General features: G+C 52.4%; 11 protein-coding genes across 11 annotated transcripts; 6 read left to right on the forward strand and 5 right to left on the reverse strand.

Moving 5' to 3' along the window:
- Positions 1-23: 23 nt before the first annotated feature.
- QC762_109440 (uncharacterized protein) lies at positions 24-5959 on the forward strand (the record flags this gene model as incomplete). Its single annotated transcript, XM_062885366.1, has 2 exons — positions 24-5875; positions 5933-5959. The coding sequence occupies exons 1-2, from the start codon at positions 1901-1903 to the stop codon at positions 5957-5959; spliced, it is 4002 nt and encodes a 1333-aa protein (XP_062748323.1). The 5' UTR covers positions 24-1900.
- Positions 5960-6691: 732 nt separating this feature from the next.
- Positions 6692-8004, forward strand: QC762_109445 (uncharacterized protein; the record flags this gene model as incomplete). Its single annotated transcript, XM_062885367.1, has 4 exons — positions 6692-6739; positions 6817-6886; positions 7042-7726; positions 7795-8004. 4 exons carry the CDS (start codon positions 6692-6694, stop codon positions 7823-7825), a joined length of 834 nt encoding a protein of 277 aa, XP_062748324.1. The 3' UTR covers positions 7826-8004.
- A 195-nt stretch (positions 8005-8199) lies between these two features.
- Positions 8200-10559, reverse strand: ATP3 (atp3 gamma subunit of the F1 sector of mitochondrial F1F0 ATP synthase). Its single transcript, XM_062885368.1, has 4 exons — positions 9647-10559; positions 8836-9416; positions 8636-8769; positions 8200-8575 (listed from the first exon to the last, which is right to left on the reverse strand). Exons 1-4 carry the CDS (start codon positions 9700-9702, stop codon positions 8447-8449), a joined length of 900 nt encoding a protein of 299 aa, XP_062748325.1. The 5' UTR covers positions 9703-10559; the 3' UTR covers positions 8200-8446.
- Positions 9971-13709, forward strand: TOP1 (DNA topoisomerase 1; the record flags this gene model as incomplete). The annotated part of the gene is made up of 5 exons (XM_062885369.1): positions 9971-10617; positions 10879-11105; positions 11144-12757; positions 12815-13507; positions 13569-13709. The coding sequence occupies exons 1-5, from the start codon at positions 10563-10565 to the stop codon at positions 13707-13709; spliced, it is 2730 nt and encodes a 909-aa protein (XP_062748326.1). The 5' UTR covers positions 9971-10562.
- Positions 13710-14968: 1259 nt separating this feature from the next.
- Positions 14969-15901, forward strand: CRH1_2 (transglycosylase; the record flags this gene model as incomplete). The annotated part of the gene is made up of 1 exon (XM_062885370.1): positions 14969-15901. One exon carries the CDS (start codon positions 14969-14971, stop codon positions 15899-15901), a length of 933 nt encoding a protein of 310 aa, XP_062748327.1.
- A 50-nt stretch (positions 15902-15951) lies between these two features.
- Positions 15952-16433, reverse strand: QC762_0007960 (uncharacterized protein; the record flags this gene model as incomplete). The annotated part of the gene is made up of 2 exons (XM_062882855.1): positions 15952-16286; positions 16367-16433. 2 exons carry the CDS (start codon positions 16431-16433, stop codon positions 15952-15954), a joined length of 402 nt encoding a protein of 133 aa, XP_062748328.1.
- A 771-nt stretch (positions 16434-17204) lies between these two features.
- QC762_0007970 (uncharacterized protein) lies at positions 17205-18496 on the reverse strand (the record flags this gene model as incomplete). Its single annotated transcript, XM_062882856.1, has 2 exons — positions 17622-18496; positions 17205-17564 (listed from the first exon to the last, which is right to left on the reverse strand). The coding sequence occupies exons 1-2, from the start codon at positions 17796-17798 to the stop codon at positions 17205-17207; spliced, it is 537 nt and encodes a 178-aa protein (XP_062748329.1). The 5' UTR covers positions 17799-18496.
- QC762_0007980 (uncharacterized protein) lies at positions 17607-18719 on the forward strand (the record flags this gene model as incomplete). Its single annotated transcript, XM_062882857.1, has 3 exons — positions 17607-17655; positions 18381-18524; positions 18709-18719. 3 exons carry the CDS (start codon positions 17607-17609, stop codon positions 18717-18719), a joined length of 204 nt encoding a protein of 67 aa, XP_062748330.1.
- A 200-nt stretch (positions 18720-18919) lies between these two features.
- QC762_109490 (uncharacterized protein) lies at positions 18920-20869 on the forward strand (the record flags this gene model as incomplete). The annotated part of the gene is made up of 3 exons (XM_062885371.1): positions 18920-19074; positions 19126-19191; positions 19248-20869. 3 exons carry the CDS (start codon positions 18920-18922, stop codon positions 19810-19812), a joined length of 786 nt encoding a protein of 261 aa, XP_062748331.1. The 3' UTR covers positions 19813-20869.
- Positions 20870-21213: 344 nt separating this feature from the next.
- ARO8_2 (Aromatic/aminoadipate aminotransferase 1) lies at positions 21214-23689 on the reverse strand. The gene is made up of 4 exons (XM_062885372.1): positions 23156-23689; positions 23068-23101; positions 21854-23019; positions 21214-21776 (listed from the first exon to the last, which is right to left on the reverse strand). The coding sequence occupies exons 1-4, from the start codon at positions 23501-23503 to the stop codon at positions 21522-21524; spliced, it is 1803 nt and encodes a 600-aa protein (XP_062748332.1). The 5' UTR covers positions 23504-23689; the 3' UTR covers positions 21214-21521.
- A 321-nt stretch (positions 23690-24010) lies between these two features.
- On the reverse strand, positions 24011-27379 carry QC762_109520 (uncharacterized protein). The gene is made up of 4 exons (XM_062885373.1): positions 25771-27379; positions 25206-25716; positions 24654-25142; positions 24011-24590 (listed from the first exon to the last, which is right to left on the reverse strand). The coding sequence occupies exons 1-4, from the start codon at positions 25949-25951 to the stop codon at positions 24161-24163; spliced, it is 1611 nt and encodes a 536-aa protein (XP_062748333.1). The 5' UTR covers positions 25952-27379; the 3' UTR covers positions 24011-24160.
- Between the last annotated feature and the right edge of the window lie 422 nt (positions 27380-27801).

Here is a 27801-nt window from a genome sequence, read left to right on the forward strand (position 1 = left end):
CCCGCCATATTTTTCCTTTGCCATATAAAACGACTTTGACAAGATATTGAGATGAAGATTTCCTCCAAGACGCCCGCTTGATTGTGCGCATCCAACTGTATATTCTCAATTTACTCGCTAACACGGACTTGTATGCCCTAGAAGACCCCTTCCAGGAGGGACTCTTGAGAAGCCCATACCTTTCAAGACTCTACAAGACTCCAGACGACTCACACCACGATCCCCACATCCTCATACCTGCCACCACTTTCTCACCATATTCGGTCCTGATTCTCAGACTGGGAATAAACTTCAGGAACGTCGGAAAAGAAACCGGCTCCGATCTAGCAAACGTTTCCGTAGCCGCCGCTAATGACAGGTCTACTGAACACAGTTGTGCTTCTACGACTCAGCATATTCAGAACCGACATGTACGAGGGACAATCACCCCCACATCGAGATGGCGGTCAACATAACAGTATGAGGCTCTGCTGTAGAACCTATACTCGGTTCCGTCGGATATCTTTGGTCGTCGAGGTGACTCTACTAACAAGTTACACAGTGACTCTACTGCTCAACTAAGTTGAGAGTGTGTGATTCATTTTCGTGGCCACTGTATCATTGACCGACCCAAGGGATTATAAGGTTTCGGTAGCCGCATCCGATGTTGGACAAATTGACATCGTCTGAACGGACTTTTACCCCTTCTATCAAAAGATGAAGAGAAGTGTCGAGTTAAAGATCGCCCTGTGCACCCCCAAATCGCATCCCGTGACAGTGGGATTTATACTGCAGAAGAGCACCACCGCCGGACTGGTTCCCGTATTTCGCAATTGGCTCAGCAGCCCGCCGCCGCCTCCGCATCGGTTTGGAACGGCCAATCTCCTGCATGTTTGAACCACCTTTTTTTAATTTTTTTTTATAGGTAAATCCTTGCAGTGGATCTGAAAGTGCCGGAGAAGGCTTGCCAAAAGAGGCTCGTCGCCACAAACCCCTGGAATACGGTGGATACGGCATAGACGGTCCGGTATACAATGGACAACACCGACTTTTATGGCGGTAGATGGTATCTACAAACTGTTGATGTTGCACTGTTGAGTATATCCGAGTCTTGTCCGATCTCGACAAAATCCATGGGGTTTTCGATCGCATTCTGGACATCGAATTGTGGGGAGAAATCGGGGTAAGACGGCTGAAATCCAGACTGACACACTGGCAGCGTGGTAGCAACCGCTCAATCGCCCGGAGACGGGCACCGTAAGCATGGCGCGAACGGGGGTGACAGGGGAACGAATGCTGCCTCTTGGCATCAAGAGCTGGGATGATGGATAGTGGCCAAGAAGCCAAGGGGACCTGGGCTTGCTTCTGGCCTGCTTCGTTTGCTCTTTTGAAAGTTCCCATCTGGACCGACACGAAGTTCAAAACAAAGGCCTGCGCTCCCTTCAAGGCAGCAATAGCGCTTGATTAGAACGCCTTGCCGACAACCTTGCGGCGACTTACCCCTTAAGCAATTCCTCGTTGCTCAGGCTCTCATTTACGTACGCGTGTGGATCCAGTCCTACAGACAATTCCCTGTCGCTCATTCGTTTGTTCCCCAAGGCTGCCACAGCAGGAGCTCCGATACAACGCAGGGCAGTCAATATACCTCCCTTGAGAACTCGGGCTTCGGATCTGTTCGTTTTCCGTATCTTCTAGGACCAAGCTTGTTGTGTCCTTCACCCGCATAGGACCTACAGAGTCTTTGACAGATATCTGCTTAACACTTATAAGGCACAGCCTCTCTCTTGTTGTCTGTTTCCCGTTTGGACGACATCAAGAACAACACGCGGCTCCACAAAGCCCCTTGCCCCTTTTCTGACCACCCCAATGCTCTCTTGATTGGTATTAGCCAGTCCAAACCTCTTCTCAGAGTCCATTCAAAATGGCAAGTGAGGTAGAGAGTATAGGGAAATCAGATCCCACCCAAGTTTCTGAAAACAACAAACCGGACTCTCTCGATCATGCCACCAACGAAAAGAACGATGCGCCTGCTGTGACAGCACCACCCAAGGACCCTCAGGCGCGCCCTGAAAGAGAGGCTACTTTCAAGGACTACCTACGGGTTTTCACCTATGCGACAAAATGGGACTTTGCCATGATGGTGGCCGCTGGCGTGGCTAGTATCGGCGCTGGTACCACGATGCCGCTCATGAACATTGTTTTTGGAAGACTGATTGGCGACTTTAACAACTACTTCACCCCCGCTGCTCAGTCACAGTCGGATTTCGAGGCACAAACCAACAAGATGGCGCTGTATATCTTTGGTCTGTTCATTGCCCGCTTCGGCCTCAACTACATCAACAAGTTCTGCTTCCGTCTCATCGGTATCCGCATGTCTGCCGCTATCAGATTGCATTACATGAGATCTCTCTTTGGCCAAACGATTCACGTCCTTGACTCGATGCCCTCTGGAGCCGCAGCCAGCACCATCACCGGAACATCCAACACGCTGCAGCTCGGTATCTCAGAGAAGCTGGGCACCTTCCTCGAGTTTTCTTCCACCATCACCACCGCCATCATTGTTGCTTTTACTTACGATTGGGCCCTCGCTCTCGTTACATCCTCTGTCATTCTGTTCATTGCTTTGGTCATCGGCACCATGCTCCCTTTTATTCTCAAAGGTCAAACAAGGCTCACCAAGGCCGAGGCAAAGGGCACATCTGTCGCGACAGAGTCCTTCAGCGCCATCAGAATGATCAGCTCCTGCGGCGCAGAGTCTCGCATGGCGAGGAAGTACGCCGAATGGGTCAAGAAGGCGAGACAAGCCGCCCAGTTTTCCTCTCCCTTCTTCTCGATCCAGTTTGGCGGCATATTCTTTGGCCTGTACGGTTCTTTTGCTTTGGCTTTCTGGTACGGGATGAAGTCTGTGGTGGAGGGACGGATCGACAACATTGGGACAATCATCATTGTGCTCACATCTGTGATGATGATGGTCATCTCTCTCGAGCGCATCTCCACCCCGCTTATTGCGGTTTCAAAGGCTATGGTTGCTGCTGCCGAGTTTTTTGCTGTTATCGATGCGCCAAAGCCGAAGATGGGAACGCTCAAGGAGCCGGATGTGACTGCGGATCAGGATATTGTTTTTGAGGACGTGGTGTTTGCTTACCCGAGTCGGCCGTCGAAAAAGGTGCTGGATGGGCTTAACTTGAGGATTGCGGCGAATATGAACACGGCTATTGTTGGGCCTTCAGGGTCGGGGAAGAGCACGATTGTGGGGCTGATTGAGGGGTGGTATACGCTTCATGATCAGTATGTTATTGCCAAGGCTGTGGCGAAGGATCCGGCGAAGGAGAAGAAGGAGAAGGAGAAGGAGAAGAAGAGGAAGGAGGGGAAGGTTGTTGAGAAGAGTGAGGATGAGGAGGAGGATGGACCGGCGCCTATTGATGCTGAGGATGTTGGTCCTCCTGTTGAGCTGAGCGGGAGTATTTCGACTTGCGGGAAGGAGTTGGGGGATATTGATATCAAGTGGTGGAGATCGCAGATTGGTCTTGTTCAGCAGGAGCCCTTCCTGTTCAACAATACCATCTTTGAGAATGTCGCTACTGGGCTTATTGGGACTGAGCATGAGAATGCGTCTAAGGAAGAGAAGATGAAGTTGGTCAAGGAGGCTTGTGCTGAGAGTTTTGCTGACGAGTTTATCGACCGGTTGCCGGATGGTTATGAGACCCAGGTTGGAGATTCCGGTGCCAAGTTGAGCGGTGGGCAGAGACAGCGCATTGCTATTGCCCGGAGTATCATCAAGAAGCCCAAGATTCTGATTCTGGACGAGGCTACCTCTGCCATCGATGTTCGCGGAGAGCGCATCGTTCAGGCAGCGCTCGAGAGAGCCTCCAAGGGCCGCACCACCATCACTATTGCCCATCGGCTGTCTACCATCAAGAACGCGGATCGCATTGTTGTCTTGCAGAACGGAAAGGTCGCTGAAGAAGGTACCCATGACGGTCTTCTTGCCAACGAGCTCGGTGTCTACTACGGTCTTGTTCACGCCCAGAAGCTGTCGCTTGGTGAAGACACTGGCGAGGATAACCTCCAGGAGGAAGATATCGCTGCCGTTCTGACGAGGGAGAAGAGCGCCGCAGTCTCAGAAAAGGACGGCACCAAGAAGAGTGTTCCCGTTTGGAAGGATCGCAACCTCATCAATGGTTTTGGCAAGCTCCTGTCAGAGCAGAAGAGCAGATTTCCCTTCTACATCATCGCCCTCGTCGGTGCCATGGGAGCGGCCTCTGCTATTCCCATTCAAGCTTACCTCTTCGCCCAAGTCGTCGGCGTCTTCCAAGACCCCCTCAATCTGCTGGAAGGAGCCACATTCTGGTCCAAGATGTGGGCTGCCCTCGCTGCCGGCGTGGGCTTCAGCTACTTCCTCACAACCTACGTCTCAACCAGCGTCGAAGGCTTCATCTCGGCTGCCTACAAGCAAGAGTACTTTGAATCAATCCTCTTCCAACCCACATCCTACTTTGACAAAGACGACAATGCCACTGGCCAGCTCACCGCCCGGTTATCGTCTGACCCTCAGGCCTTGAAAGAAATGCTCGGCATCAACATCATGATGATGCTCATCGGCGTCTTCTCCCTCATCGGTGCCCTTGCCATCTCCTTCGCCTTTGGCTGGAAACTCGCCCTGGTAGCCACCTGCGTCACCGTCCCTATGGGTTTGCTGGCGGGGTACTACCGCATCCGTTACGAGCTCCAATTCAACGCCATGAACGAAGCCGTCTTCCAGGAGTCGTCCAAGTTTGGCGCCGAGTCCATTTCCGCCTTCCGCACTGTCAGTGCTCTCGTCATGGAAGACAGCATCTGCAACCGGTATTCCAACCTCCTCAACGGGCACGTAACCGGCGCGTACAAAAAGGCTCGCTGGACAACCTTCATCTTTGCCTACGCTGACTCTGTCGGGCTGGGCTGCACCGCTCTCATCCTCTGGTACGGCGGCCGTCTCCTCGCCGCAAGGGAATACGACGTCATCGCCTTTTTGGTTACCTACATGGCCATGATCCAGGGTGCTGAGTCGGCCGGTCAGTGGCTTTCCTTCGGACCCAACGCTGCGCAGGCTGCTGCTGCGGCGAACAGGATTTTGCAGGCGAGGGATAGCAAGATTAAGGATTCCATCTCCGCGGCGGAGCAGATTCCCGACACGGAGGGGGGGATTGCTATTGAGTTGAGGGATGTTTTCTTCAAGTATCCCACGAGAGACGTTTCCATCTTTCGGGGTTTGAACATCACGATTGAGAAGGGCCAGTTTGCCGCTCTTGTTGGTGCGTCTGGGTCGGGGAAGACGTCGATTGTTTCGTTGCTAGAGCGGTTTTATGATGTGGATAAGGGGCAGATTTTGTTTAACGGGAAGGATATCTCCGAGGTTAATGTTTTTGAGTACCGGAAGTTGTTGTCGCTTGTGGCGCAGGAGCCGTCGCTTTTCCACGGGACGATTAGGGAGAATATTCTCCTGGGTGTGGACCCGGAACAGGTCAGTGAGGAGGAGCTGCATAATTGCTGCAAGGACGCGAGTATACATGAGTTCATCATGAGTTTGCCTGAGGGGTATAACACGAATATTGGGAGCAGGGGTGTTAGTCTGTCGGGGGGGCAGAAGCAGAGGTTGAGTATCGCGAGGGCGTTGATTAGGAATCCGAGGGTGTTGTTGTTGGATGAGGCGACTAGTTCGTTGGATTCGGAAAGCGAGAAGTTGGTCCAGAAGGCGTTTGAGAGGGTTGCCAAGGGGAGGACGACGGTGGCGGTGGCGCATCGGTTGGCGACGATTCAGGGGGCGGATGTGATTTATGTGTTGGGAGAGGGGAAGGTGTTGGAGAAGGGGAATCACAATGAGTTGTTGAGGAAGAAGGGGGTTTATTGGCATATGGTGAGTCTACCTTGCTTCTGAAGACATGTGTTTGGGGTATGCTAACACGATGAACAGTGCCATAATCAGGCTTTAGACCGTTAGAGATTTCGATTCTTGTTCATGACTTGACAATATTGGGGGGGTTTGAGGTGGTTTGTTCTTGGATATACTTTTTTTCTTCTTTTTCCTTTTTTTTCTTTTTTTCTTTTGGATTTGGGCTTTGAGGTCGACATACATCCAACTCATTGTTATATAGCAAGCGAGCGAGCGCGCACCTTGTTTTTATAAATATTCCACACATATAATAGATATTCTTTTGGCCAAGATGATGTGCCACTTTCATGCCAAGTGCTTCCATTGAGGTTTGCTTGTCGGTATTGAAAGTTCATGAAGAATTAACCATCCTGATTAACTAATTAGTTTCAACAAATTTCTTTATGTCAGTCTTCAATGTAAGTTTACTACTTTAGTCCATCAACTGCCAAACGCTCATTTACGTCACTTTTCGCACCGGTATAGTCGCGGCAACCCCCCACCTTAAGCTTAAACAAGCTCTTATCTCTCGCCAGCTTCCCCTCCATGGTGTCCTCGGAGAAAGCGATATCCTGCCGGCAGAGATCGCTACCACAACCGACAGGTCTCATTGGACCTTGGTGTAAGTGCTGAAGATAAAGGCGGAGGAGCAGAACAGGATTGCTGCATTTCCGCTGAGGGTTATAAGGCCTGGAACCTTTTTACCTGAGTTATATACAAACTGCCTCTCCCAGGCTCTTCTATTTCCAATTGCCTTCTTGATTTGTTTTTGTTTTTGTTTGTAAAGTTCACATCAGCGCCATGGACTCGACAGACGAATTCAGCCCCTATCGTGAGGATGGAAAGCTTGTATGTTCCTCCTCCCTTTCTTTTGTTCATTGAACGTGGAATATGACCTCGGAAACTAATCAGATCGCCAACAAAAGTACGGCTTCGTCTGCGTAGTAACCGGCGCCTCCCACCCCATAGGACAAGCCATCATCCAAGAGTTAGCCGGTAAGCAAAATATCCCTCTCAATATCCCTATCAGATAATCCACAACCATGTACTAACCACTCTTTCTCCATCCCCAGCCCACGGAGCGGCAGCCATCTACGGTAACCCCCCCCCTTCCCCCCCCCTTTCTCCCGATAACTAACCCCCGTACCTAGCATGCGACCACCCCCCCTCCTCTAACACCACCACAACCGCCCAATCCACCTCCCTCCCCTCCCCCTCCCCCTCCCACCACCTCACAAAAATAATCCCTTACCCCACCTCCCCCCCCTCCCCAGCAGTAGAACACGAAACCCTCGCCCTAATCGACGAGATCCTCGCCTCCTTCGGCCGCCTAGACATCTGGATCTGCTCCCCCATCCCCCTCCCCTCCTCCCCCCCGCCCTCAATCTTTTCCACCACAACCCCCATTTTACACTCCCTCTTCGAAACCCACGCCCTCGGCCCATTCTTCGCGTTGAAGCACGCCCCCGCAGCAATGGGCAAGTTATCACCCCAAAAGGGGGGCTACCCAAACGCTGTGAGGAAAACGCAAAAATACGGGAGTATCATCACTGTTATTGGTGGTGAAGGGGAAAAGGGAGGCGGGGTGGGGTACGAGATGGTACGGGGTGCGGTTTTGGGGGTTGTGAAAGGGGGGGTTGGGGTGCTGAAGGGGACGGGGGTGAGGGGGAACGCGGTTTGCGTTGGTTTTGTCGGGGAAGGGGGGGAGGAGAGGGATGATGTGCCGCTTGGGAGGGCTGCGAAACCTAGGGAGATCGCGAGGGTGGTTGGGTTTCTCGCGAGTGGGTTTTCGAGTTATGTCACGGGGGCGAGTTTGGTTGTTGATGGGGGGGTTAGGTGGGTTGCTCTCTTTGATGTTGTTGTGGTGGTGAGCGTGACTGGGATGGCTAACAAGTGAGATATAGTGCTATGGGTCCGAATATTGTTCCCATTTAAGGTCTGGGCGGTTTACTGGCGAAAGAGATGCTGGAGCAAGGGAACCTATTCATTACCTAGCTTTTGGGGGATAGATCAAGAGAATCTATGTTTGGGATCAGGATGAAGAGCAATAACCTTGGAGGTGTGTCGGGCAACACAAATATACTGGTTTTGTTGATCGTTCTTGTTTGTTATCACGTAAGTTTCAGAGCAAGCAAGTCCATGGATGGTGCTCCAGATCAAGTTTACGCTTGGCCCATGCACACCTAGAAAAGGGGCAACAGGTAGCAGTCCTTATCAGGGACTATACTATTCTTCCCTAAGTGGTAGGCTCTTGGAAAGCTTATAGACGGCACACAACAGCGCAAGCGGGCGATAAAGCCCAGCTGACACACAGTAAAAGACTACGTTTTAGGGGTGGATTGTTGGTTGGTACACAGGAGGCCAGCGGCAGTGCTCGCACGATGCGATACGTCAAGTGAGACTCTCTCAGAACTAGTTTATACAAAGGGAATACAACTGCCTTCCCTTGCCCCACATCTCTTTTTCCTGCTCACTCTCGGTGTATGGTTGATGATGGGAAGAAAAAGGCGAGCTTCTATCACGCAAAGAACCGCTTTTTTGACACTAAACGGCAATTTACATGTCCGCAGAGGCGGTGGCACCAGTGATAATTTCAACCAACTCGCCGGTAATGACGGCCTGGCGGGTGCGGTTGAAGAGAATCTGGTACTTGCTGATCATCTCACCAGCGTTCTTGGAAGCGTTCTGTGACGGGTGGGTCAGATACCAGTTCATGAAACTCGTATGAGTAAAACAAAAACTTACATCCATGGCGTTGCGGCGGGCAGAGATCTCGCAAGCGTGACCCTCAGCAAGAGCCCAGTAGAGTGAGTTGGCAAGGGTGTACTCGCGGAGGTTGGGAAGGACACCCTCCTCGACCTCGAAAGCGGCAAAGTTGGCTATTACAGCAAAAATTAGCCAGAGGTTCATCAAGACATTCATGCATCGAGACAAGGTCTACGCACGGGAGTTGGCAAAGGCCTCCTCGGAAAATCCCTCAATGATGGTGGGCTCGTAGCTGGTGGCGTTGATGAACTTGTTGTAGAGAATCTCAACCTCGGAGTAGTCGCCCTGGAGTTGGACGATCTGGTCGACGATGGACTGAGCCTCGGTGAAGGTGGGGACGTCCTTGCCAACACCAGAGAAGTTCAGGACGATGTTCTTAGCATGCGTACGGGAGAGCTGGGCCTTGGCCTTCTCGCCGAGGATGACGAGGTCGAAGTTGTCCCCCTCGGTGGCAGCCCTTCGGCGGATGAAGCGGGCAAGACCAGAGTGAACACCACCGCAAAGACCCTTGTCGGAGCTGCAGACGACGACGAGCTTCTTCTTGCCCTCGCCCTCGAGGGGCTTTGTCTCGGCCGACTGGTAGACCTTGTTGCTGGTCTCGCCGTAGCTGCGCGACTCGGTCATGGCACGCTGGGCACGGTTGAGCTTGGTCGAGGCAACGATCTTCATCGTCTTAGTGATCTTCTCGATGTTGCGAATCGACTTGAGGCGGCCCTCGATTTCACGGAGGGTAGCGAAGGTGGCGGCCGGAGCAGCAGCCCTGCATGTCGCAACCGTGGGTTAGTATTTTGTGTTCTTGCTGCATTGTCCTCTTTTCTTTCCGTCTTCATCTATGCCATCTCCCCCAACCCGGAGATGCTCTCTCCCCACCAGACCGAAAAATATATCGTGTGTTGTTGTGCTGTCGGTGCTGCTCGGGCCTCTCGACGGCTTTTGCTAGGGAGCTCGGGGCATGACGAAAAAGTCCAGGGAAAGGCATTTGCAACATACCGGGAGGAGGCGGCAGCGCCGGCTCTCAAAGCCGGACGGGCAGCTCTTGACAGCATGGCGAAAGGATCTGGGGATAGTTCTCTGCTGGCTGGCTGTGGCCCCGGTTGACCACGATAAATGTGCTGGCGTCAATTGAGCAGCAGCAGCGGGAGGTTGTGGCTCAATCGATCGGAGGTGCAATTGGCGTGAGAGGTTTGCTGAGCTTCGGCTCCACACGGACCACACCCCATCCCGCTTCCTGCTCGTGCCTCCCGTCCGCCCTCTCAGCCTGTTGTGGCTTGTCTTTCCGTGTTTCCAGGGTTCCCGGCAGTGGGCGGGGCACCGCAGAGGCTGACTTGCCAGTGTTTGACAGCTGGCAGAGACCGGAATTCCAGTGTTGGATGTTCTCTACAGGGCCCCACCAGAAAAGATGGTACTAGCTTAGTCATGGCTTGCTTTTCTCTTCACGCTACGAAACTTGAGCTGCGTGTCTGCGAAGAAGGCTACCTTACCAAGGCTGGCCAAGTGTGGATCCCCCCGTGGCCCATAATTATCTTTAACCTCGTCCTGGCGCTGCTTGGATTCGTGGAATCCCTCTTTTTCCCCTGCCTGGTTCTTCCTTCTCACCTCACACGTTCTCTGTCTCACGCATTGCCTTGCTCTATAGACCAGAGGCCGTCGACTGCGCGTCTTTCCCTCATCCAAAAACCCCCGACTTTCCCTTCAGGAGCCGAGCAACATTCCTTCCCCTTCCGAGAGCCGGCCTTTCTTGCAGGACTCGGCCAGTTTTGCTTTTTGCGAATCGCCCATTTTCCAGACTACGCCTACCGTCTTTGACGACTGCGCCGCTTCGCACCTTCCTCGCCAGCCAACTCCGCTTCGTCTTCGTTGACCGATCGATTTTAATATCAATCAAACTCTGCAATCAAACTTGATCATGGCTTCCGACAGTTCTGACGATGACAGGCCTTTGGCAGGCACGAACGGTCACAGTAAGTTTAACTACTCGGTGCCAGAGAAGAGATATTCTCTCGCTCTGCAACACCAATTTTTCGCCCCTTTGCGGTATGCACTGTGACACGCCCTGGTATTCGTGCCAGGTTGACGTGGCACAGTCCTCACCGCGAGCTTTCGACTGCTTGCACTCGCCTGCCTTCTTGCAGGCCTCGTGCAGTTGAATGCTATTGTTGCTTGACGCGCAGTCGAAGCACAACCACGGCAAGAAGCAACCTCACTGACATTCTTACCATCAGAGTCCGCTCCCAAGATCTCACCAGCCACCGACCGCAAGATGGATAAACTCGCTTCCAGGGCCCGTCCGGCGCCCCCGAACGTCTCGATTCGCAACGGCCCTGTGGAAGACAACGCGATGGACATCGACACCACACCCAACGGAGGCCCCAAGCGGAAAGCGCGCAGCTCTGTTGGTCAGACGGTCAGTTACAAGGACGAGTCGGACAGTGACGATGGCGCACCACTGGTAGGTCATCTCGGTTACCATGTGTACAACTCCTTTAGCTTACCATCTCCCAGGCCAAGCGTCAAAAGTCCAAACACAAGCAAGAAGACTCCGATAGTGACGATGAGCCAATTGCAAGAAAGAAGAATGGCGCCAGGTTGCCTCCTTCCATCAAGAACACCGCCATGGTTGATTCCTCCGATGATGACCAGCCTCTAGGAACCAAGATTGCTCAGAGGAAGGCGGCGATTGAGAAGTCTGCTGGCAAGAAGAAGCCGGCTGCGAAGAAGGCGATCAAAGACGAGTCGGATGACGAGCCGCTGGCTAAGCCCAAGAAGCGTCAATCAAATGGTGTCTCGGCCGCGAAAAAGACCAACGGCGTCAAGAAGGAGGAGTCGGATTCGGATTCGGATGCCCCCATCGCCAAGAAGGTGAAGAAGGAGGCTCCTGCCAAAGCCAAGGTCAAGGCCGCTGCTGCTCCTGCCAAAAAGGGCAGGTTGGTCAAGGAGGAATCGGTGGTCAACAGTGCTGCTGATGAAGAGGAAGAGGAGGAGTATCGGTGGTGGGACGCGCCAAAGAAGGAGGACGATTCCATCAAGTGGACCACCTTGGAGCACAATGGTGTCCTCTTCCCGCCCGCCTACGAGCCTCTCCCCAAGGATGTCAAGCTCATATACGACGGCACGCCGGTCAATTTGCATGTGGATGCCGAGGAGGTGGCGACATTTTTCGGTGCGATGCTTCATTCCACCCAGAACGTCGAGAATCCCACCTTCCAGAAGAACTTCTTTAAAGATTTCAGGGATGTTCTCAAGGAGACCGGTGGTGCCAAAGACCAGAATGGCAAGCTTGTTGATATCAAAGAGTTCGCCAAGCTCGACTTCACCAAGATCTTTGAGTACTACAAGGGTCTCAGCGAAGCGAAAAAGGCTCGCCCGGCTGCTGAGAAGAAGGCGGAAAAGGCTGAGAAGGACAAGTTCGAGGCGCCCTACATGTACTGCAAGTGGGATGGCCGGAAAGAAAAGGTGGGCAACTTCCGCGTCGAACCGCCTGGACTTTTCCGTGGCCGTGGTGAGCATCCCAAAACCGGCACTGTCAAGAAGCGTGTCATGCCTGAGCAAGTCACGATCAACATCGGCAAGGAGGCCAAGGTCCCAGATCCGCCGGCCGGACACAAGTGGAAGGCTGTGCAACACGATAACAAGGCGACATGGCTCGCCATGTGGCAGGAAAACGTCAACGGCAACTACAAGTATGTGATGCTGGCTGCCAACAGTACCGTCAAGGGCCAAGCCGACTACAAGAAGTTTGAGAAGGCTCGCGAGCTCAACAAGCATATTGCGAGGATCCGAGCCGACTATACCGCTGAGCTCAAGTCCGAGATTATGGCTGAACGACAACGCGCCACCGCCATGTATCTCATTGACAAGTTTGCGCTCAGAGCTGGCAATGAGAAGGACACCGAGAACGAGGCCGAGACGGTAGGCTGCTGTTCGCTCAAGTTCGAACACGTTACGCTCAGGGAGCCCAACACGGTTATTTTTGACTTCCTGGGCAAGGACAGTATCCGCTTCTACAACGAGTTCACGGTGGAACGGCAGGTCTTCAAGAACTTGAAGCTGTTCAAGAAGCCTCCAAAGGCGGATGGTGATGACATTTTTGACAGGCTCACGGTAAGTCTTGATCGCTTTTGAGAAGGGCCCGCAGCTAGTCACTAACGCATCTGGCAGACCTCTCAACTCAACAAGCATCTCTCCAACTACATGCCCGGCCTCACAGCAAAGGTGTTCCGTACCTACAATGCCTCCCACACGATGTCAACACTTCTTCAATCTCTCTCGGTCGAAAACAGGACCATGGCTGAGAAGATCAAGCTGTACAACGATTGCAACCGTGAGGTGGCCGTGATTTGCAATCACAAGCGTACGGTTGGCGCAGCCCACGAGGCGCAAATGGAGAAGCTTGCAGACCGCATCAAGGGCCTCAAGTATCAGAAGTGGCGCACCAAGATGATGATGCTTGATCTCGATCCCAAGCTTAAGAAGAAGAAGGGCGCCGAGTACTTTGCACTCGACGAGGACATTACCCAGGAGTGGCTCTTGGAACACCAGAAGTTCCTTGTGGAGGAGCAGAGGACCAAGATCCAGAAGAAGTTTGAGAAGGACAACGAGAAGCGCGTTGCCGATGGCGAAGCTGAGTTGGACGAAAAGGAGCTCAAGGAGCGCCTCAGGGTGGCTGCGGAGCTCGAAGCCAAGTACAAGAAGGAGAACAAGACCAAGAAGGTGGAGGCCGAGGGCAAGGGCCCCGCCGTCGAGAAGCTTGAGGCGGCCGTCAGCAAGTTTGATGACCGCATCAAGACGCTCGAACTGCAATGCGCCGATCGTGAGGGCAACAAGGAGGTGGCCCTGGGCACATCCAAGATCGTGAGTTTTGTTGCAATGAAGTCTTGTTTTTGATGTTTCGTACTAACCTGGTCCCTTCCAGAACTACATCGACCCCCGTCTCACAGTCGTTTTCGCCAAGAAGTTCAACGTTCCTATTGAGAAGTTCTTCTCCAAGACGCTACGCGACAAGTTCAAGTGGGCGATTGAGTCGGTCGGCGACGACGACACGTGGGAGTTCTGAGCACACGTACAAGACCGGCTCCTTTTATCTATCTATTCTAATGCTGTATACTATATATCTTGGCCAACCTTCGCTACAAGCCACCTTTTACGATATTCACGCATTGCATTCCAGACGACCACGGTCCGGCTACCCACATATTGGCCCCTTTGCTACACGGCGGGCTTCCGCCGGTTGAGGCGAGACGCAGTTTCGACGTTTCCCACTTTGCAATCTGGTCTGGGGCGACTGGCGTTGGTTTATGGGGCCAAAATGGAGTTCAGGGGAAAGAGGTGAAAAAAGAGAGAAAGGGGATGGATGTCCTATAAGGATCCCAAAGGAGTAAAACACCACAGACAGTTAGCATGAAGAAGCGTTGAATAATATCATGATGCGATGCAGCGGTTTCTTGCTTGAACATCAGGAATTCAGTGAAGTCATTGTTTCATTCTCTGCCAAGGATTCCATGCCTGATGACAGCAGAACAGATTCCAGTCGTGCTTAGGTTGCTCGTACCGAGATCTTGCCTGTTTGACCGTTGGCGATTACATAAGGTGGGTTTCGCCAAGACCTCGCGCACACCAGCCACCCGATGAATGGCTTGGCGGGCACGGCGGGCGATTCTGCGCCCGGCACCGGGGCACCCGCCAACTTTCTCGCCGAGTTTCGATCCACATTCCCAACCTCCTCTGAAAACTAGACGAGCGGACGCGCCGCAATCCCTGCTGAGCTGGACCCTATCTTTTTGGTGCTGGGACGAGACTGATGACGACAATTGGAGGGTGGTTGGGATGATGTGTTTCTTTCCTTGGGAGGTTGTTGGTGGTGGTGGGGGTGATGGATAAAACCGAGGGAGTGGCCTGGTTTTGGGGGGAGCTGCAGGTTGCTCTCTTCCCGCCTCTTTTTTTGTTGATGTTCACTATAAGAGGATAATTTCTATAATTCCATTGTTGGGGAGAAGACAGCGAGAAATACTTTTGACGGGACTCGACTACCTTATTCTTTTCTGGTTGCTCCCAGTGGATTGTTATCCCTTACATTTTGACGACATCTTCGACGGGTGATCCGGCTGAGACCGGCAGATAATAACACAAGATGATGTTCTCCAAACGATGGAAGACAGCGCTTACAGCCTCCGCTGCGCTGGTGACTGGGGTTTTGGCACAAACATGGAGTGATTGTAACCCATTACACAGCAAGTCTCCTCCCACTATGATCTCCTCAAAAACAACCTCATTAACAACCCTTTAGCAACCTGCCCCGCCAACACAGCCCTCGGCATGACAATCAACGTCGACTTCCGCCGCGGCTCGGTCGACTCCTTCATCGCCTCCGGCGGCGCCCCCTCCTACTCCTCTGACGGCGTGACATTCTCCGTCTCCCGCCCCGGCGAAGCCCCCCAGCTCTCCTCGCTGTTCTACATCATGTTTGGCAGGGTGGAGGTAACGATGAAAGCCGCCCCCGGAGCCGGGATTGTCTCCTCGCTAGTCTTGCTGTCGGACACGTTAGACGAGATTGATTTCGAATGGCTAGGCGCAGACGACAGTGAAGTGCAGACGAATTACTTCTCAAAGGGGCAGACGACGACGTATAACAGGGGGCAGTTCAACCCTGCGCCGAATAATCAGGGGGAGTTTATCACTTATATTATTGACTGGACGCCGCAGAGGATTCAATGGTATGTTGGGGGGACGTTGGTCAGGACGTTGGGGTATGATGAGGCGGAGGGGCAGTTTCCTCAGACGCCGATGCAGGTTAAGTTTGGGGCTTGGTCTGGGGGGGACAGCGCGACGAATCCTCCTGGGACGGTGGAGTGGGCTAGGGGCCCGACGGATTACTCTCGAGGGCCGTTTAGTATGGTTGTGAGGGGTGCGGTGGTGACGGATTATAGCACGGGGAAGAGTTATACTTATGGGGATAATAGTGGGACGTGGCAGAGTATTAGGTCGGAGGGGGGGAAGGTTTATGGGAATAGTGGTGGGGCGGGGGGGATTACGGTTACGGCGAGCGCGGCGCCGGTGGCGACGGATGTGAGTCCTACTGTCCCGGTTGGGGGGATTGGGCAGGGGAATACGGCTACGCAGACGGGGTGGCCTTGGGAGCCTACCGGGACGGATGGGGGGAGGGGAGGGCAGGGGGCGATTCCGGAGGGGTGGAGGATTACGCCGGATGGGAAGTTGAGGCCGGTTGGGGGTAGCACTGTGAGTGAGTAACGTTCTTTGTCCCCTGATAGAAGAGCTGAGCGCGCTCGGGAAGAGTGGTTTCACTTCTCGGTGTCTTGGAGTGGAAGGCTAACTTTGTGATGGTAGACACCCCCAATCCCGTGCTCTTGCTTGGGCCATTCTTCCTCTTCGTCGCCACCATCGGTTGTGGACGGTGGAATTTCTTCTCGGTCTGAGAGTATTTTGACGACGACGACCTTTACGACTTTTGTTACGGAGACAACTCCTACAGTTTCTGGTCCTGGAGGTGGCTCAAGTTCCGCGGACACACCGAACTCTGGAGAAGCGCCGCCTCCAGAACCACTCGGGGCACCGCCGCAGAACGAGGCAGGGGGGAAGTTGATGCCTTTGATGATGGCACCGTTGGTGCTGGGTGCTGGTGTTTTGTTGCTTTGAGTATGAGCGGGTTTGGCTTTTTGCATTTTGGGCATGGCGTTCGGGAAAGGGGAAACATACCATGGGTTTGGGGCTTTAACATGATTGATTGGATAGACAGTATGGGGGATTGTAGATGAGTAGACATTTCACTCGGGTGAAGGACATAAATATGCACAAGTATTGACCAGTTTCATAACATAGTGCCAGTGGCAGTGATGTGATGACGTTTTGTAAGGTAGCGTTGCTCCTGCCTCGAGGGCATGGTTTGCTCCTTACTGGGGAGTGCAGCCGTCCGGTGACTGTGGGCAGATTCTGCACCATCTATTTCTCAAGAGGATCGAAGATTGGAATCACGGCAACTTTGCAACAAACCTCCGGCTGACAACTGATCGAGACATACAACGCACCCCGGATCACGCCACCGGCTTATCCTACAGGAAAGTCCAATTCCAAACCCATGCAATCTCTTCTTGCCAGACTTGGACTCACATCTTTGTTGTTTACGTTTATTGAATTCTTTTCTGTCCCCATCCACCAACCTCCCGCTGGGGCGACGGCTATGTATGCTATATCCAACGGCAGCCTCAAGGGCGCGCGTTGTAACTGACTGATATACAAGACAGCTCGGGAAACCCGTAGCTCGAGGTACTATCTTTAGCAAAGTTCATAAGTCATAATAAGCTAACCGGTGCGTCCATCTAGGTGATTACTGGGCTGATGAGGTTGGCGTTGTGAAACGTAAATGGGGGCAGGTGTGCGGTAAGCTCTGCTGCCATGGCTGGAACGTAAACCGGCGACGATGCCTTCAAATTGGCAAAGTCGAATTCCTCCGTCAAAAAACAATATGTTGTCGAGTCAACCGTTGATAGCAATCCGGGCTATAACAAACAGTCACGCAAAACGTTGTGGCGGCAGTTCAACCACCGAGAAGTTGGGCCTTTTCTTCGTCCTTGGTCGCTCCAGAACCAGTCTTGAGCAACCTGTACAGACTATGTCCTGAGATGCTTAGGGTCATAGCCGCGCATGTGGCCCAGGGTAAGTACCCCAGGAGGATCAGGTGGGCGCTCTCTCGACGTGCATATCCAACAAGAGCTGCAGCACCGAGAAGCGTGGTGTACACAAATAGTTGAAGAGGATCTTGGCTCTGTCGTCGCTGGGTAAACGAAGACACGGCGCAACCAAAGACCAGGCATGAGAAGAGCATCAGCCCCGGGGATGGATGAAAAAGGAAGTCATCGGTGGGTTGGTCTGCATGCTGCTGCTGCCCTCGGTCGATCTGGACGTCGATTAGCTGGGGATCAAGAGGCTGGGCTTGGCGATGACTTGGACTGACTCTGCTGTATCCTCGATTGATATCGTTTTGAACGGTGTATTCCCAGGTGACAACACTACAGAGAGTGCCTAAGCAGATCTCGACAGTGTCAATCGCCCAGGGCCAACACCCAGGGTTCCGAAGTAAGACTGTGGGTGTTTGCGGTAGGTGGAGAGGGCAGCATGCTTCTGAACTCATGGAGACAGCAATTGGCTAACTTGGGAATAGAATGAACTCTGAGATCGGTAAGTGCCGAGGACTTTGATGGGTCTTGTTCTCGGAATTGGCACGAGGTCTCCCAGAACAAAACCCCAAAATCAACCTCAAATGCCTGGGTTCTTCTTGACTATTATACGAAAGGAACACCGGAGGTTTCTGCATCATTGATACCTTGCTACAAGGCTTGGACCTCGTCAAACAAATGCTGAAGCGCCGTACGGGCTACCTGAAATCCAGTTCCCTGCCTTTCCGGTATTGATGCTTCGCATCCATCGGATATCATCACACCAAGTGCGGCTCACCAGACTCATGCACCAGCATACACGCCCGAGTGGTTGCATTGTTGTCCCTCAATCTTATTCCAATCCAGTAATGATAGGCGAGAAGTGCGCGGGCTCTGATTCAGAGGCCTCTTCGTGATGCCGCGTGTGCATGAGCAGCAAGGCAACCACATGCTGCAGGAAGAGATGCCTCACCATGGCGAGGCTGACCTCCAGGCAGACAGCTCTCACCGAGACTACGGGCCAATCGCCCCCCCACCATTATTTTGAGCCTCACCAGGCGAACCACCCCGCGCACCATCTCAAGCATGCGAACCGAATTATCTGACGCTTCAGAGAAGCTCAAAGAGGTACCGAAACGCTCCCTTTTTGTGTGCCCGCGTGGGTTTCGGCTTCATATCAAGGAAGCTGAGCGAGTTTGCATGTAAGTGCATCCATACATTCTTGTCGGATTTGTTGCCATTGGCCCCCCCCCCGCATCTTTTGGCGGCCTTACTTCTCCGCAACGTTCACTTCGACTACGTGGTGAGGCGAAGCTGCGCCATCTACAGGTAGAGCTAGCTATCAGAGCTTGGTATTTGGAATACGCTACTAAGCTCCCCTCGTAGGTGGGCGGTAAAAAGTCCAGGCCCTCCCCTTCAGGCCGTCAAGCATTTTTCCCCCCTTCTCGTCTCTGGATTCTATTCACTCGTATACACTGCAACCAACTCGCCCCAACATCGCCCCTTTTCTTTCTACACCACCTCGCGATCTCGCCAGACATTAGGCAGCAAAGGCCGTAGGAGCTTTCAACCCTCATCCTATTGCCACTTCTGCACAATGGAGCGCCCCGGTTTTCCCCATGGGCAGCTGCCTCCACGAGCGCGAGATGAAGATGTTCATAGTAAGGCCAAAATCTTGTCCTGCGGTGGCATGATTGGCACATCTATTCTTTTCCCCTTGGCCAACGGCGAAGGGAACTCCTTCCGTACCATGTGAGTAAAACTGTGTAGGCCATACGATAGAAGATACTAACAGAGTCACAGCACACTCATTCTGTTCATCATCACGGCTATTGCGTTCCACGCAATCTATACAGAGCCGTTCATTAGGTACTTTTGTCCACGACTGTTACGCCGCACGTGTTTTTTCTCTAACAGTCATCTAGATCTGGACCTTCCACGGCCCCAGTTGCCTTGGTCCTATTATTGCTTGTTGTCATTGCCGCAGGCCCTACTAAGAAGGACCTGGTGCCTTGGCTTCCGCTCTTCGTAACAGCCTGGAGTCTTGTCACTCTTATGATTAACAAGCACATGGCAACCGCGTCACCACACCTGTCAATATCAGCCGACTATCCCTTTACAGGCGTCACAATTGGAGCTGCAACGGAGCGGTCCTTCCGGTCCATGTCCAGTCAGGACAGGCGCCAGCCCCAGTTTGAATCCAACCGCCAAAACCCATTGTACTTTGGACGACATGGTCCACCCTCCAGGTATTCCCAGAGGACAAGCACAATGAGTTCAGACATTTCTCTTTCCAGCATGCCAGCGCAACGCCAAGAGCACTGGGATCCTCACACCCAGGCCTTTTTTGACAACCAGGAGATGCAGGAACTTGCCCGGGATTTGCCAGAGCCCACTCTTCCTAGGACTCAGCATGACCAAGAGAGTGACTTGAACACAGAAACTGAGACTCAAACGTCAGAGACGGCCCGCTTCTTGCTTGGTCGTTAATAAACAGCCGCGTGCTCTGTTTAGTCACAGCTTGTTTATCTCTTTGGTTTCCTTCTTTGCTTCTTCTCCGTTTCTACATTCTTCACGCCAGGTCCGGGCCGGTTTTACCTACCCTGGCAATCCACACCGTCCGCTGGAATCAACCGGATGAATATGCACTAATTATTACCTTGAACACAAGGCCAAGGACACAGCAACACTTTCATCCCCGAGGCCTATCATCCCTTTCACATCATGGACGGCACGATCATCGACATATTTGTGGGATGTACCAAAAGCTGTCCCACCAACCCACACCTTCTGAAATTTGCCGGGTCTTTTACTGTACTCGGGCTCTTCCTTGCACGATAGATTGGGTGGCTTTGTCATATTCCTCCTCTCTCGCCGTCTCAGCCATCACCATCCCGCACACGTACATGCACATGGCACATAGGGTCCGACACCCGAGCATATCACCATATTGCCTATACAACTGGTTCCGGTGTTAGAGTACGACGACGAGCGTTTTTCTGTCGCATAGGAGGTAGCCATGATTTCTTGTCCTTTGAGCGATATCATTCCCCCCATTTTTTTCATTTACGGTGTTGCCTCTACATAGAGAGCATGGGCGGGAACCACAGCCATGCGGGATCATTTATTATACGTTTTGAGGGAAAGGGAACAGTTCAGTTTTTCTTTTCATCAACATCATCAACTTCATCAACATCATCAACATCATCAATATTATCATCAACAGCGAGCGGCACCCCAAACAAACAACAACAACAAAAGTTTTTCAGTGGACGTCTTGTCAAAAACATGAGACGCAATCCACGCTTCGACCGATCGACACCAATTATCTCGGACACGAAGAACAACATGGCATGGCATGAAATGACACCAACACTAATGAAAGGGACAAATCGTTCCCAAATAATTTTATCATGATGAAAATCTCAAGAAGAAATCTTGTATATAGAACATGCCATGAACAGAAACAGAACCTTGTATATAGCTTACAGACATCAGCGGGGGTACACCAACACACACACACACACATAAAGGCAACACGGAAAAGGGAGAAACCCACCGCCTCGGTTCTTGTTTTCTATCTGGAGTTAACGACTTTGATCGGCTCAGGATTGTTTAAATCCTCCCTATTGGAGGTGGTGATTCAACAGAAGGAACTCACCTATACGACGAGCCCTGCCTGGTGCGATCATTTCGCCCATAACAGGGAGCCATCCTATTGATGGATCAAAAGGCAGAGAACCACAGATGATGTCATTTGCCACAACCCCGTTTCCTGATACAATCAATCCCTCGCTGGTGCCGGGGAAGGGAAAAAATGGGGGGAATGTATATAGCTCGGTCGGTGTATTGAATACAATACAATAAAGCAATAAAACGTATTCCGAAAATTCATGACATTGAACTGGGTTGCAATTGTTTTTGGTAGATTTGATTTTGGGGATAGATAGCCCTAAGACAGGACAGTCAGGTGGTGATGATGAACTCCCATAAAACCTAAGATGTTTTTCTTCACCAAGGTGGACTGACTTTAAGCATCCCATGGGCTTTTCTTGAAGAGAGGATCGGATTATAGCTCTTTAAACAAGCCAATGAGGCGGCTTAATATTCACCCAAGTTAAGAAAAAGAAAAACCCATCTTGGATATTTGGGGGAACCATCACCAACACTTTTTTTTCTTGAGAAAGACTAAATAAAAACTAGAGCCTGAAACTCTCCCTCACCGCCCCGCCCAACCGCCTGATAGCCTCAGTCATATTCCCCGGCGTAGCAGCCGCAAACGTAGCCCTGAAGAACAGCCCCGTCGGCGCCACTTCCTGCTGGGCACGAAACCAACTCCCCCTTGCGATGAGCACTCCCTTGTCGATACAAGACTCGAAAATGTCTTCTTCAATCTCGAGAATAGATTTTGTTCTCGAGTCCGGGTGGAGGGTGTGGTCTAGGTGGAGCCATTGCTGTCATATATCAGCGACTATACCAAGGGTAAAGGGGGGTTAAAAAAAAAAAGAAAAAAAAAAGAAAAAAAACTCACAAACATGCCCGCCCTCACAACACCCCAACTCACCACCTCTTTGGGTAGATACTCCTCGCACGCCTTGAGGAGCGTGTTCCTTCTTTCGGTGTACTCTCTCTGCAGCACCATCAACCACTTTAGATACCCCTCGTGACCCCACGTCTCGTCGAGTAGTTTATGTAAAATGACCTGAGAGAACCCGCTGGGTCCCTGGTTGGCGACTTCGGCGTGTCGGAGGAAGCGCTCGACGAGTTGGTCTGAGGCGGTGAGCCAGCCTAGTCTTGAGCCGGGGACTAGGACTTTGGAGAAGGAGTCCATTCTGATGACTCGCCCGTCCGTGTCCATGCTTAACAAAGTTGGGAGGAGGGAGTCGAGGAAGTCGGTTGTGTTGGAAGGGGCAGGGGTAGGGGTTGGGGTGATGGTGGGCGGGAGTTGGAGGTAGTAATATGGTTCGTCTTCGATGATCACCAGATCGTGCTTGGAGCAGATGTCGTAGATTTGCTTTCTTCGCTCTGGGCCTTGGGTTGCTCCTGTTGGGTTCTGACCGGATGGCACCGTATATAAGACGTGTGGTTTTCGCTTGTTGCCCCGTTCGGAAGGGCTCCATGTTGAGAGGATGTGGTCTAGTTCGGAGGGGATAAGGCCTTGCTCATCGATGGGGACGCCAAAGGTGGGGATGCCCAAGGGGTGGGCTGTTTCCAAGGCCGTGGCAAAAGAGAATTCTTCTGTGAGGATGGAGTCGTTTCTGGAGGAGTCGCAGAGCATGCGGAGGGTTTGCTCTAAAGCACCGGTCGAGCCGACGGTGAGGCAGGTTTTCCAGTCGGCGTAGGGGGGGTTGGAGACGAGTTCCGTGTGTTCGGTTACGAAGCGGATGAGTTGGGCCGAGCCATGTGCTTGAGCGTAGTTGAGTGAGATGGAAAGGTCGTATTCTTTTTGGACTGGGGCTGAGGGATGGGTGTCGTATTTGCCGATGGTGATGTCTTGGAAGGCGGGGTGGACCTCTGGGGGCGAGAGAGTTGGGTTGTGAAGGTAATCTGGGACGGAGAGGGAGATGGAGTTGATGGGGAAGTACTCTGGGCACGGAAGGCCACCGCCGAGTGAGATGATGCCAGGGGTTTTGAGGTGGCGGGCAGCTTGTTTGAGCTTGCATGGTTCGCGGATAGAAGCTTCGTAGGAGAGATGATCTGTTTCACGTTAATAAATGTTCCAAAGTTGGTGATGGGGGGACATACGGCTCATATCCTTTGCCATCGGCTTTCCTGATGACTGTTGAAGCTATGTCAGCTTGACAATAAATAACGGTTCATGAGTGGCACTTACATCCCCCTTGAAAACCCCTGAATCACACCCCGCCGCCGTCGGGGCCACCAACCTCCCCGCCCTCCTCCTCCTCTCCAAAATCTCGCCAATAGTCACCCTCTTATTCTTCGTCGGTGTCTCTGGGATATCTGGCAACTCAACCTCAGGCAGAGGTGAAGGGCCACCAATCACCGTCGCCTCGGCAGCCGAATCTAACTTTGGTCTGCTGTGAAATGATGCCTGTTGGCCATTGTTGCTTTGAGCTTTCTTATAATTGTTAATGAAACCCGGCCGAGACGTCAAACCCCAACTCCGAGACCGGGGCACCACAGCAGCGGCCCCGGAGCCGAGACGGGCAGCTCTCCGCATATTTGTGTTCCGTTCCGGTTGCCGTGCCAAGGACCGGGATTGTGTGTGTGTGTGTGTGTGTGTAAGTGAGATAGATATCCGAGAGTACCAGGGTTGATGATGCAGAACAAAAAACAAAAGAGCTTCCAATACAAAACCAATATCGCTATTTATTTGAGAATGGTATCAACAGAAGATAAGAAAGAGATATATCTTGATGGAGCACGACTGTGCAACGTGTATGTAGCGTCAGTGATAAGCACCACCGGGACACGGCGGGGTCGAACTAACAACGGCTACCTTCGGGTCGAATCACCCATCCCGGCCCGCAACAAAGCTTACCTGGCCGTTCCGTTGTCCACAAAACTAACAAAAAAAGGGAGGATAAGGATGGCTCACTGACCGCTCCTTGTGACCTGTCTGTACGTAATTAGCTTTAGGTCGGGATAGTCCTCATCGGATGCCGTTCTCCAGAGTTATGCAAGATATGCATATAACAGTCGAGATGGGGTGAGATGGCACGGATTGGGATGAGATGGAAAGACACATCATAGATGAGTAAAATCTCATAAATCATATTCATACAAATCCCTGTAAAGGAAGAAGGCATGCCGCTGAGTGAGACAGTCTGATATATACCATAGCCCAAAATCAAAACCCCGATCCCCATACCTGATATCAAGCCTTCTTGGCCTCCCAGAACCCAACCTTTACACCATCACCCGGTTGCAGCACAATCTCGGCCCTCAGGCACGGGTTGCCACCATCAATCTCACCCATGTAGTTGTCCAGCCTCTCGTACTTTTGAAATAACCTGGTCAACACGTATGCCATCTCGGTCAGCGCAAACTGCTGCCCGATGCAGATTCTCGGACCGCCGTTGAAGGGGATGTACTGCCATGGCTTGGGTTGCCAGACGGACCATCGATCTGGGCTGAAGACATCGACTGGGGCGAAGTTGGCGGATACGGGGGGATAGAGGTCTTCACGGCGTTGCATGACGAGTGTGGAGTAGGCGATGGGTGTATCCTTAAGGACCTTGACTGGAAGGGAGCCATCGGGACCGCCTCCACGGGGGAGGGTGGTATCTTTGAGCGCGAGACGGACACTGAGCACGAATTGTCAATATAATGTTCAGGTATAGAATAGGGGGGGCGGGGGGGTTACTAACTTGAAGGGCACAACAGGATACAACCTCAGTGTCTCGTTCATGACATTCTGAAGGTACTTCATCCCCTTGAGATCCTCATAAGTAGGCGCACGAGTAGGACCAACCACACGCAAGATTTCCTCTCTCAACTTCTTGAGAGCTTCAGGGTGGCGAGCGAGTTCGTAGATGGTCCAGGACAAGGTGCAAGCGGTGGTGTCTCTTCCGGCCAACAGGACAGCAATAAGTTGGTCCCTGAGAACTTGACGATCACGGGTGAACCCAGCCAGGGCATGCAGGAAGGTATAACCGGCGTCAGACTTGCTGGCGAGGTCGTTAGGGTCAAGACGGAGGGTCTGCTCGATGTACTGGTTGATGAAGGCGTTGATGATTTTCATGCCCTTGCGGAAGGAGCCACGGGGGACGAAGACGTTGAGGGGCCCAGCACGGCTAATGATGGACTGAACTCTTTGGACTTCGGCGAAGGCTTCGGCGAATTCTTGGCGGGGGTTGCTACATTTCCATCATATATCAGCCCCCTGTCCAAATGGAAAGGCTTAATCTGTTAAAGCATACCTGAGAGACTTGACATCCTTGCCCAACAGGAAATCTGTCGCCGAGTCAAGTGTAAACCGGAAGAACAAATCGCTGATATCAACTGGCTTCCCATTGCCAGCCTCAAGATCCACATGCTGTCCCTCGCCATTGAGAGCTCCTCCGTTCGCAATAGCCCGGAAGAGAGTCTGCATGTGCTTCTCAAACACGTGCAGGTCGCTGACACGGTCTTTGATGAACTGAGGTCTGATCAACTGTCGGCTGCCATGCCACAAATCTCCATCGGTAGTGAAAATGCTGTCGCCCAAAAAGGCCTTCCACTCCCTGTGGAAGGGCTCGCCCTTGCCATAATCACCGAACTGGGTTGCCAGGATAGCTTTGATGTTCTCGGGGTCGCAGGTCATGACCACGCGGCGGCCAGCAATACGGTTCTCGACGGTTGATGAGTTGGCTTGTACAAAGAGGGATTTCCACATGGGGAGGTTCTGGTAGTTCATTGAAGCCTTGACGCTGCGGTAAATAAAATCGATACCTGTGTTGGTTAGACATGACATACACAGTACCTGGAACCGAGGAGACATCTTACTGAACGGCAACTTGGAGGGAATCCTTGGTGGCCTTGCGCCAGTCATCCGGGCAAGCTTGATTTCCTGCCATGCAGGCCTCAAAACTAGCCACCAAGCCAGATGTGCCAGAAGCAGTGCTGGTCCGAGGATCAACACTGATTTAACCGAGACATGCTCGATAGCTGTTTCAACGAGTCCCATCTTGGTGTTGAAGAAAGCACAGAAGCCAACGAAGAAACGATACCCCGAACTAGCGGGTAGAGCAGATAACTCCCCTCAGTATCTGCGTCCTCACAGAGAAGACGAGTAGAGGGAAGTAAAAACAAACAGCCGCCCGCGACCAAGAACGGCTCACCGGTTGGACTCGGCTGCCGCCGTATATAAAGCCAGGTTTTCGCCGCAGGGGTCAACAGCTGTTGAGCAACCAAAGCAGCAGATCAACACGGTCCCTAGAGGGTACAACCGTATGCTGGCCGTATGATATGCGTCCGGTACGAGCGTGTATGTGGTGATATATGACAATGACGGCAGAGACAAGAGTGTAAGCAAGTAGTGTGGGACACCAGGAGAAGTGCAGCTCCCTTGCTCTTTATTCCATCTGATTTTCCAACAGACAGAAAAAATCCTACCTCCCCAGGGAAGCAGGCACGGGGGGCGGGCATAATTTCCATCCGTTGTTCCGAAATCCGTACGTAGGCGAGCCTCTGAGGGGTTCAGAAGAAGTTGGGAAAGAGCCAAGTTCAGTTGGCATTCATTGTCTGTGACACACCTAGCTCCACCCCAAGCAATGCCTACAGTAGCATCCTGGCGTCTGCGCACAGAAAGGGTCGGAATCAAGCCGACCAGCAGACCTCTCTCTCTGCTTTCTGCGGCCAGCATTGCGATGGCGGCACAGCATCGACCTTTGCGCACGTGTGGCCCGTATCCTGACCTCTCTTCTTCTTTGAGTCCAAACAAAAGAAGCCATATCCCAAGCCTCGGCTAGCTGAAGAGAAGTTCCAAAAAGCTCTCCGATCCCGTGTTTTCCGCCTTTCTCGAGACAGAGCAAAAAGACCCCGTTCCTGGCAGGCGGGTCGGGGCCAACCCGCGCGTCATCTGTTGGGGGGTGTTCGGGGGACTAATCCCAAGGCAGACAGGGCCGAGGCTCCTTTCTCTTGACAAGACCTGCTAAAAGGCGGGGGAAACGGCCAGTTGTGGGGTTGCAATTGCATCTTGGGACGTTGCGGATCGTGCACGATGCATCAAGTGGCGTGGTTTTTTTCCTGTCGAAAGTGCATATCGAAACATACACTTCGTCGTCTGGATCTTTGTGACAGACGTGAGTGGTACGGGCGGAATACAACCTACGGCAGTTAAGCTCACGGGAGACGAGCTCTCGGGAGCAACCCAGGAGGTGGAAGATGGCACAAGAAATCGCGTGGCTCGGATCCGGTGCGCGATTGGGGCGGTGTGGTCCATGTACATTGTATATAGTGTAACGGTGAGACCAGTTGTGCATAACACGAGCGAACTGTCGGTTCTTGTGGTTGTTGAAGATTTCCAAAATGTTCTTCTGTTCGGTCGTAACAAGGTGCTGACGTGAAGATGGGTTCCACCCCCGCAAACTGCCAAACAGCGCTAACCTTGCCACTATCTACCCCAGAAAAACCCACTGATTCCAGCAAAGGCTAACCCTATTAGGGACCGTTGTTGGCCGCATGTAAGTGACTTCTTGCAAAACTGCCGTCGCTGCAATCAACCTCACTCGGCCGAGTGTTCAAGATTGGATTTCATAAGGGAGACTTCGCTCTAACTGAATTGTCTAATTGCATTTGCAAACTCCGCATTGTTTCTGAGCTATCTCCTGCCAAACTCAGGGGCACTCAAACATTCCGATTCTCAGTGTCACTCTGACCTTCCCATAGCCAACAAAGCTCACCAGATTTGGAGAAGCTCTCTCGAGAAATTCACATGAAAGTACCTTATACCCTTCCTCGGCCTGCCCTGCATTTCCCCCGCAGCCAATATACGGCTGAGCACTCCAAATCCAATCACAGCTTTGGCTCTGCATC

Source organism: Podospora pseudocomata (assembly GCF_035222375.1).
Source record: "Podospora pseudocomata strain CBS 415.72m chromosome 1 map unlocalized CBS415.72m_1, whole genome shotgun sequence".
NCBI classification, from domain to species: Eukaryota; Fungi; Ascomycota; class Sordariomycetes; order Sordariales; family Podosporaceae; genus Podospora; species Podospora pseudocomata.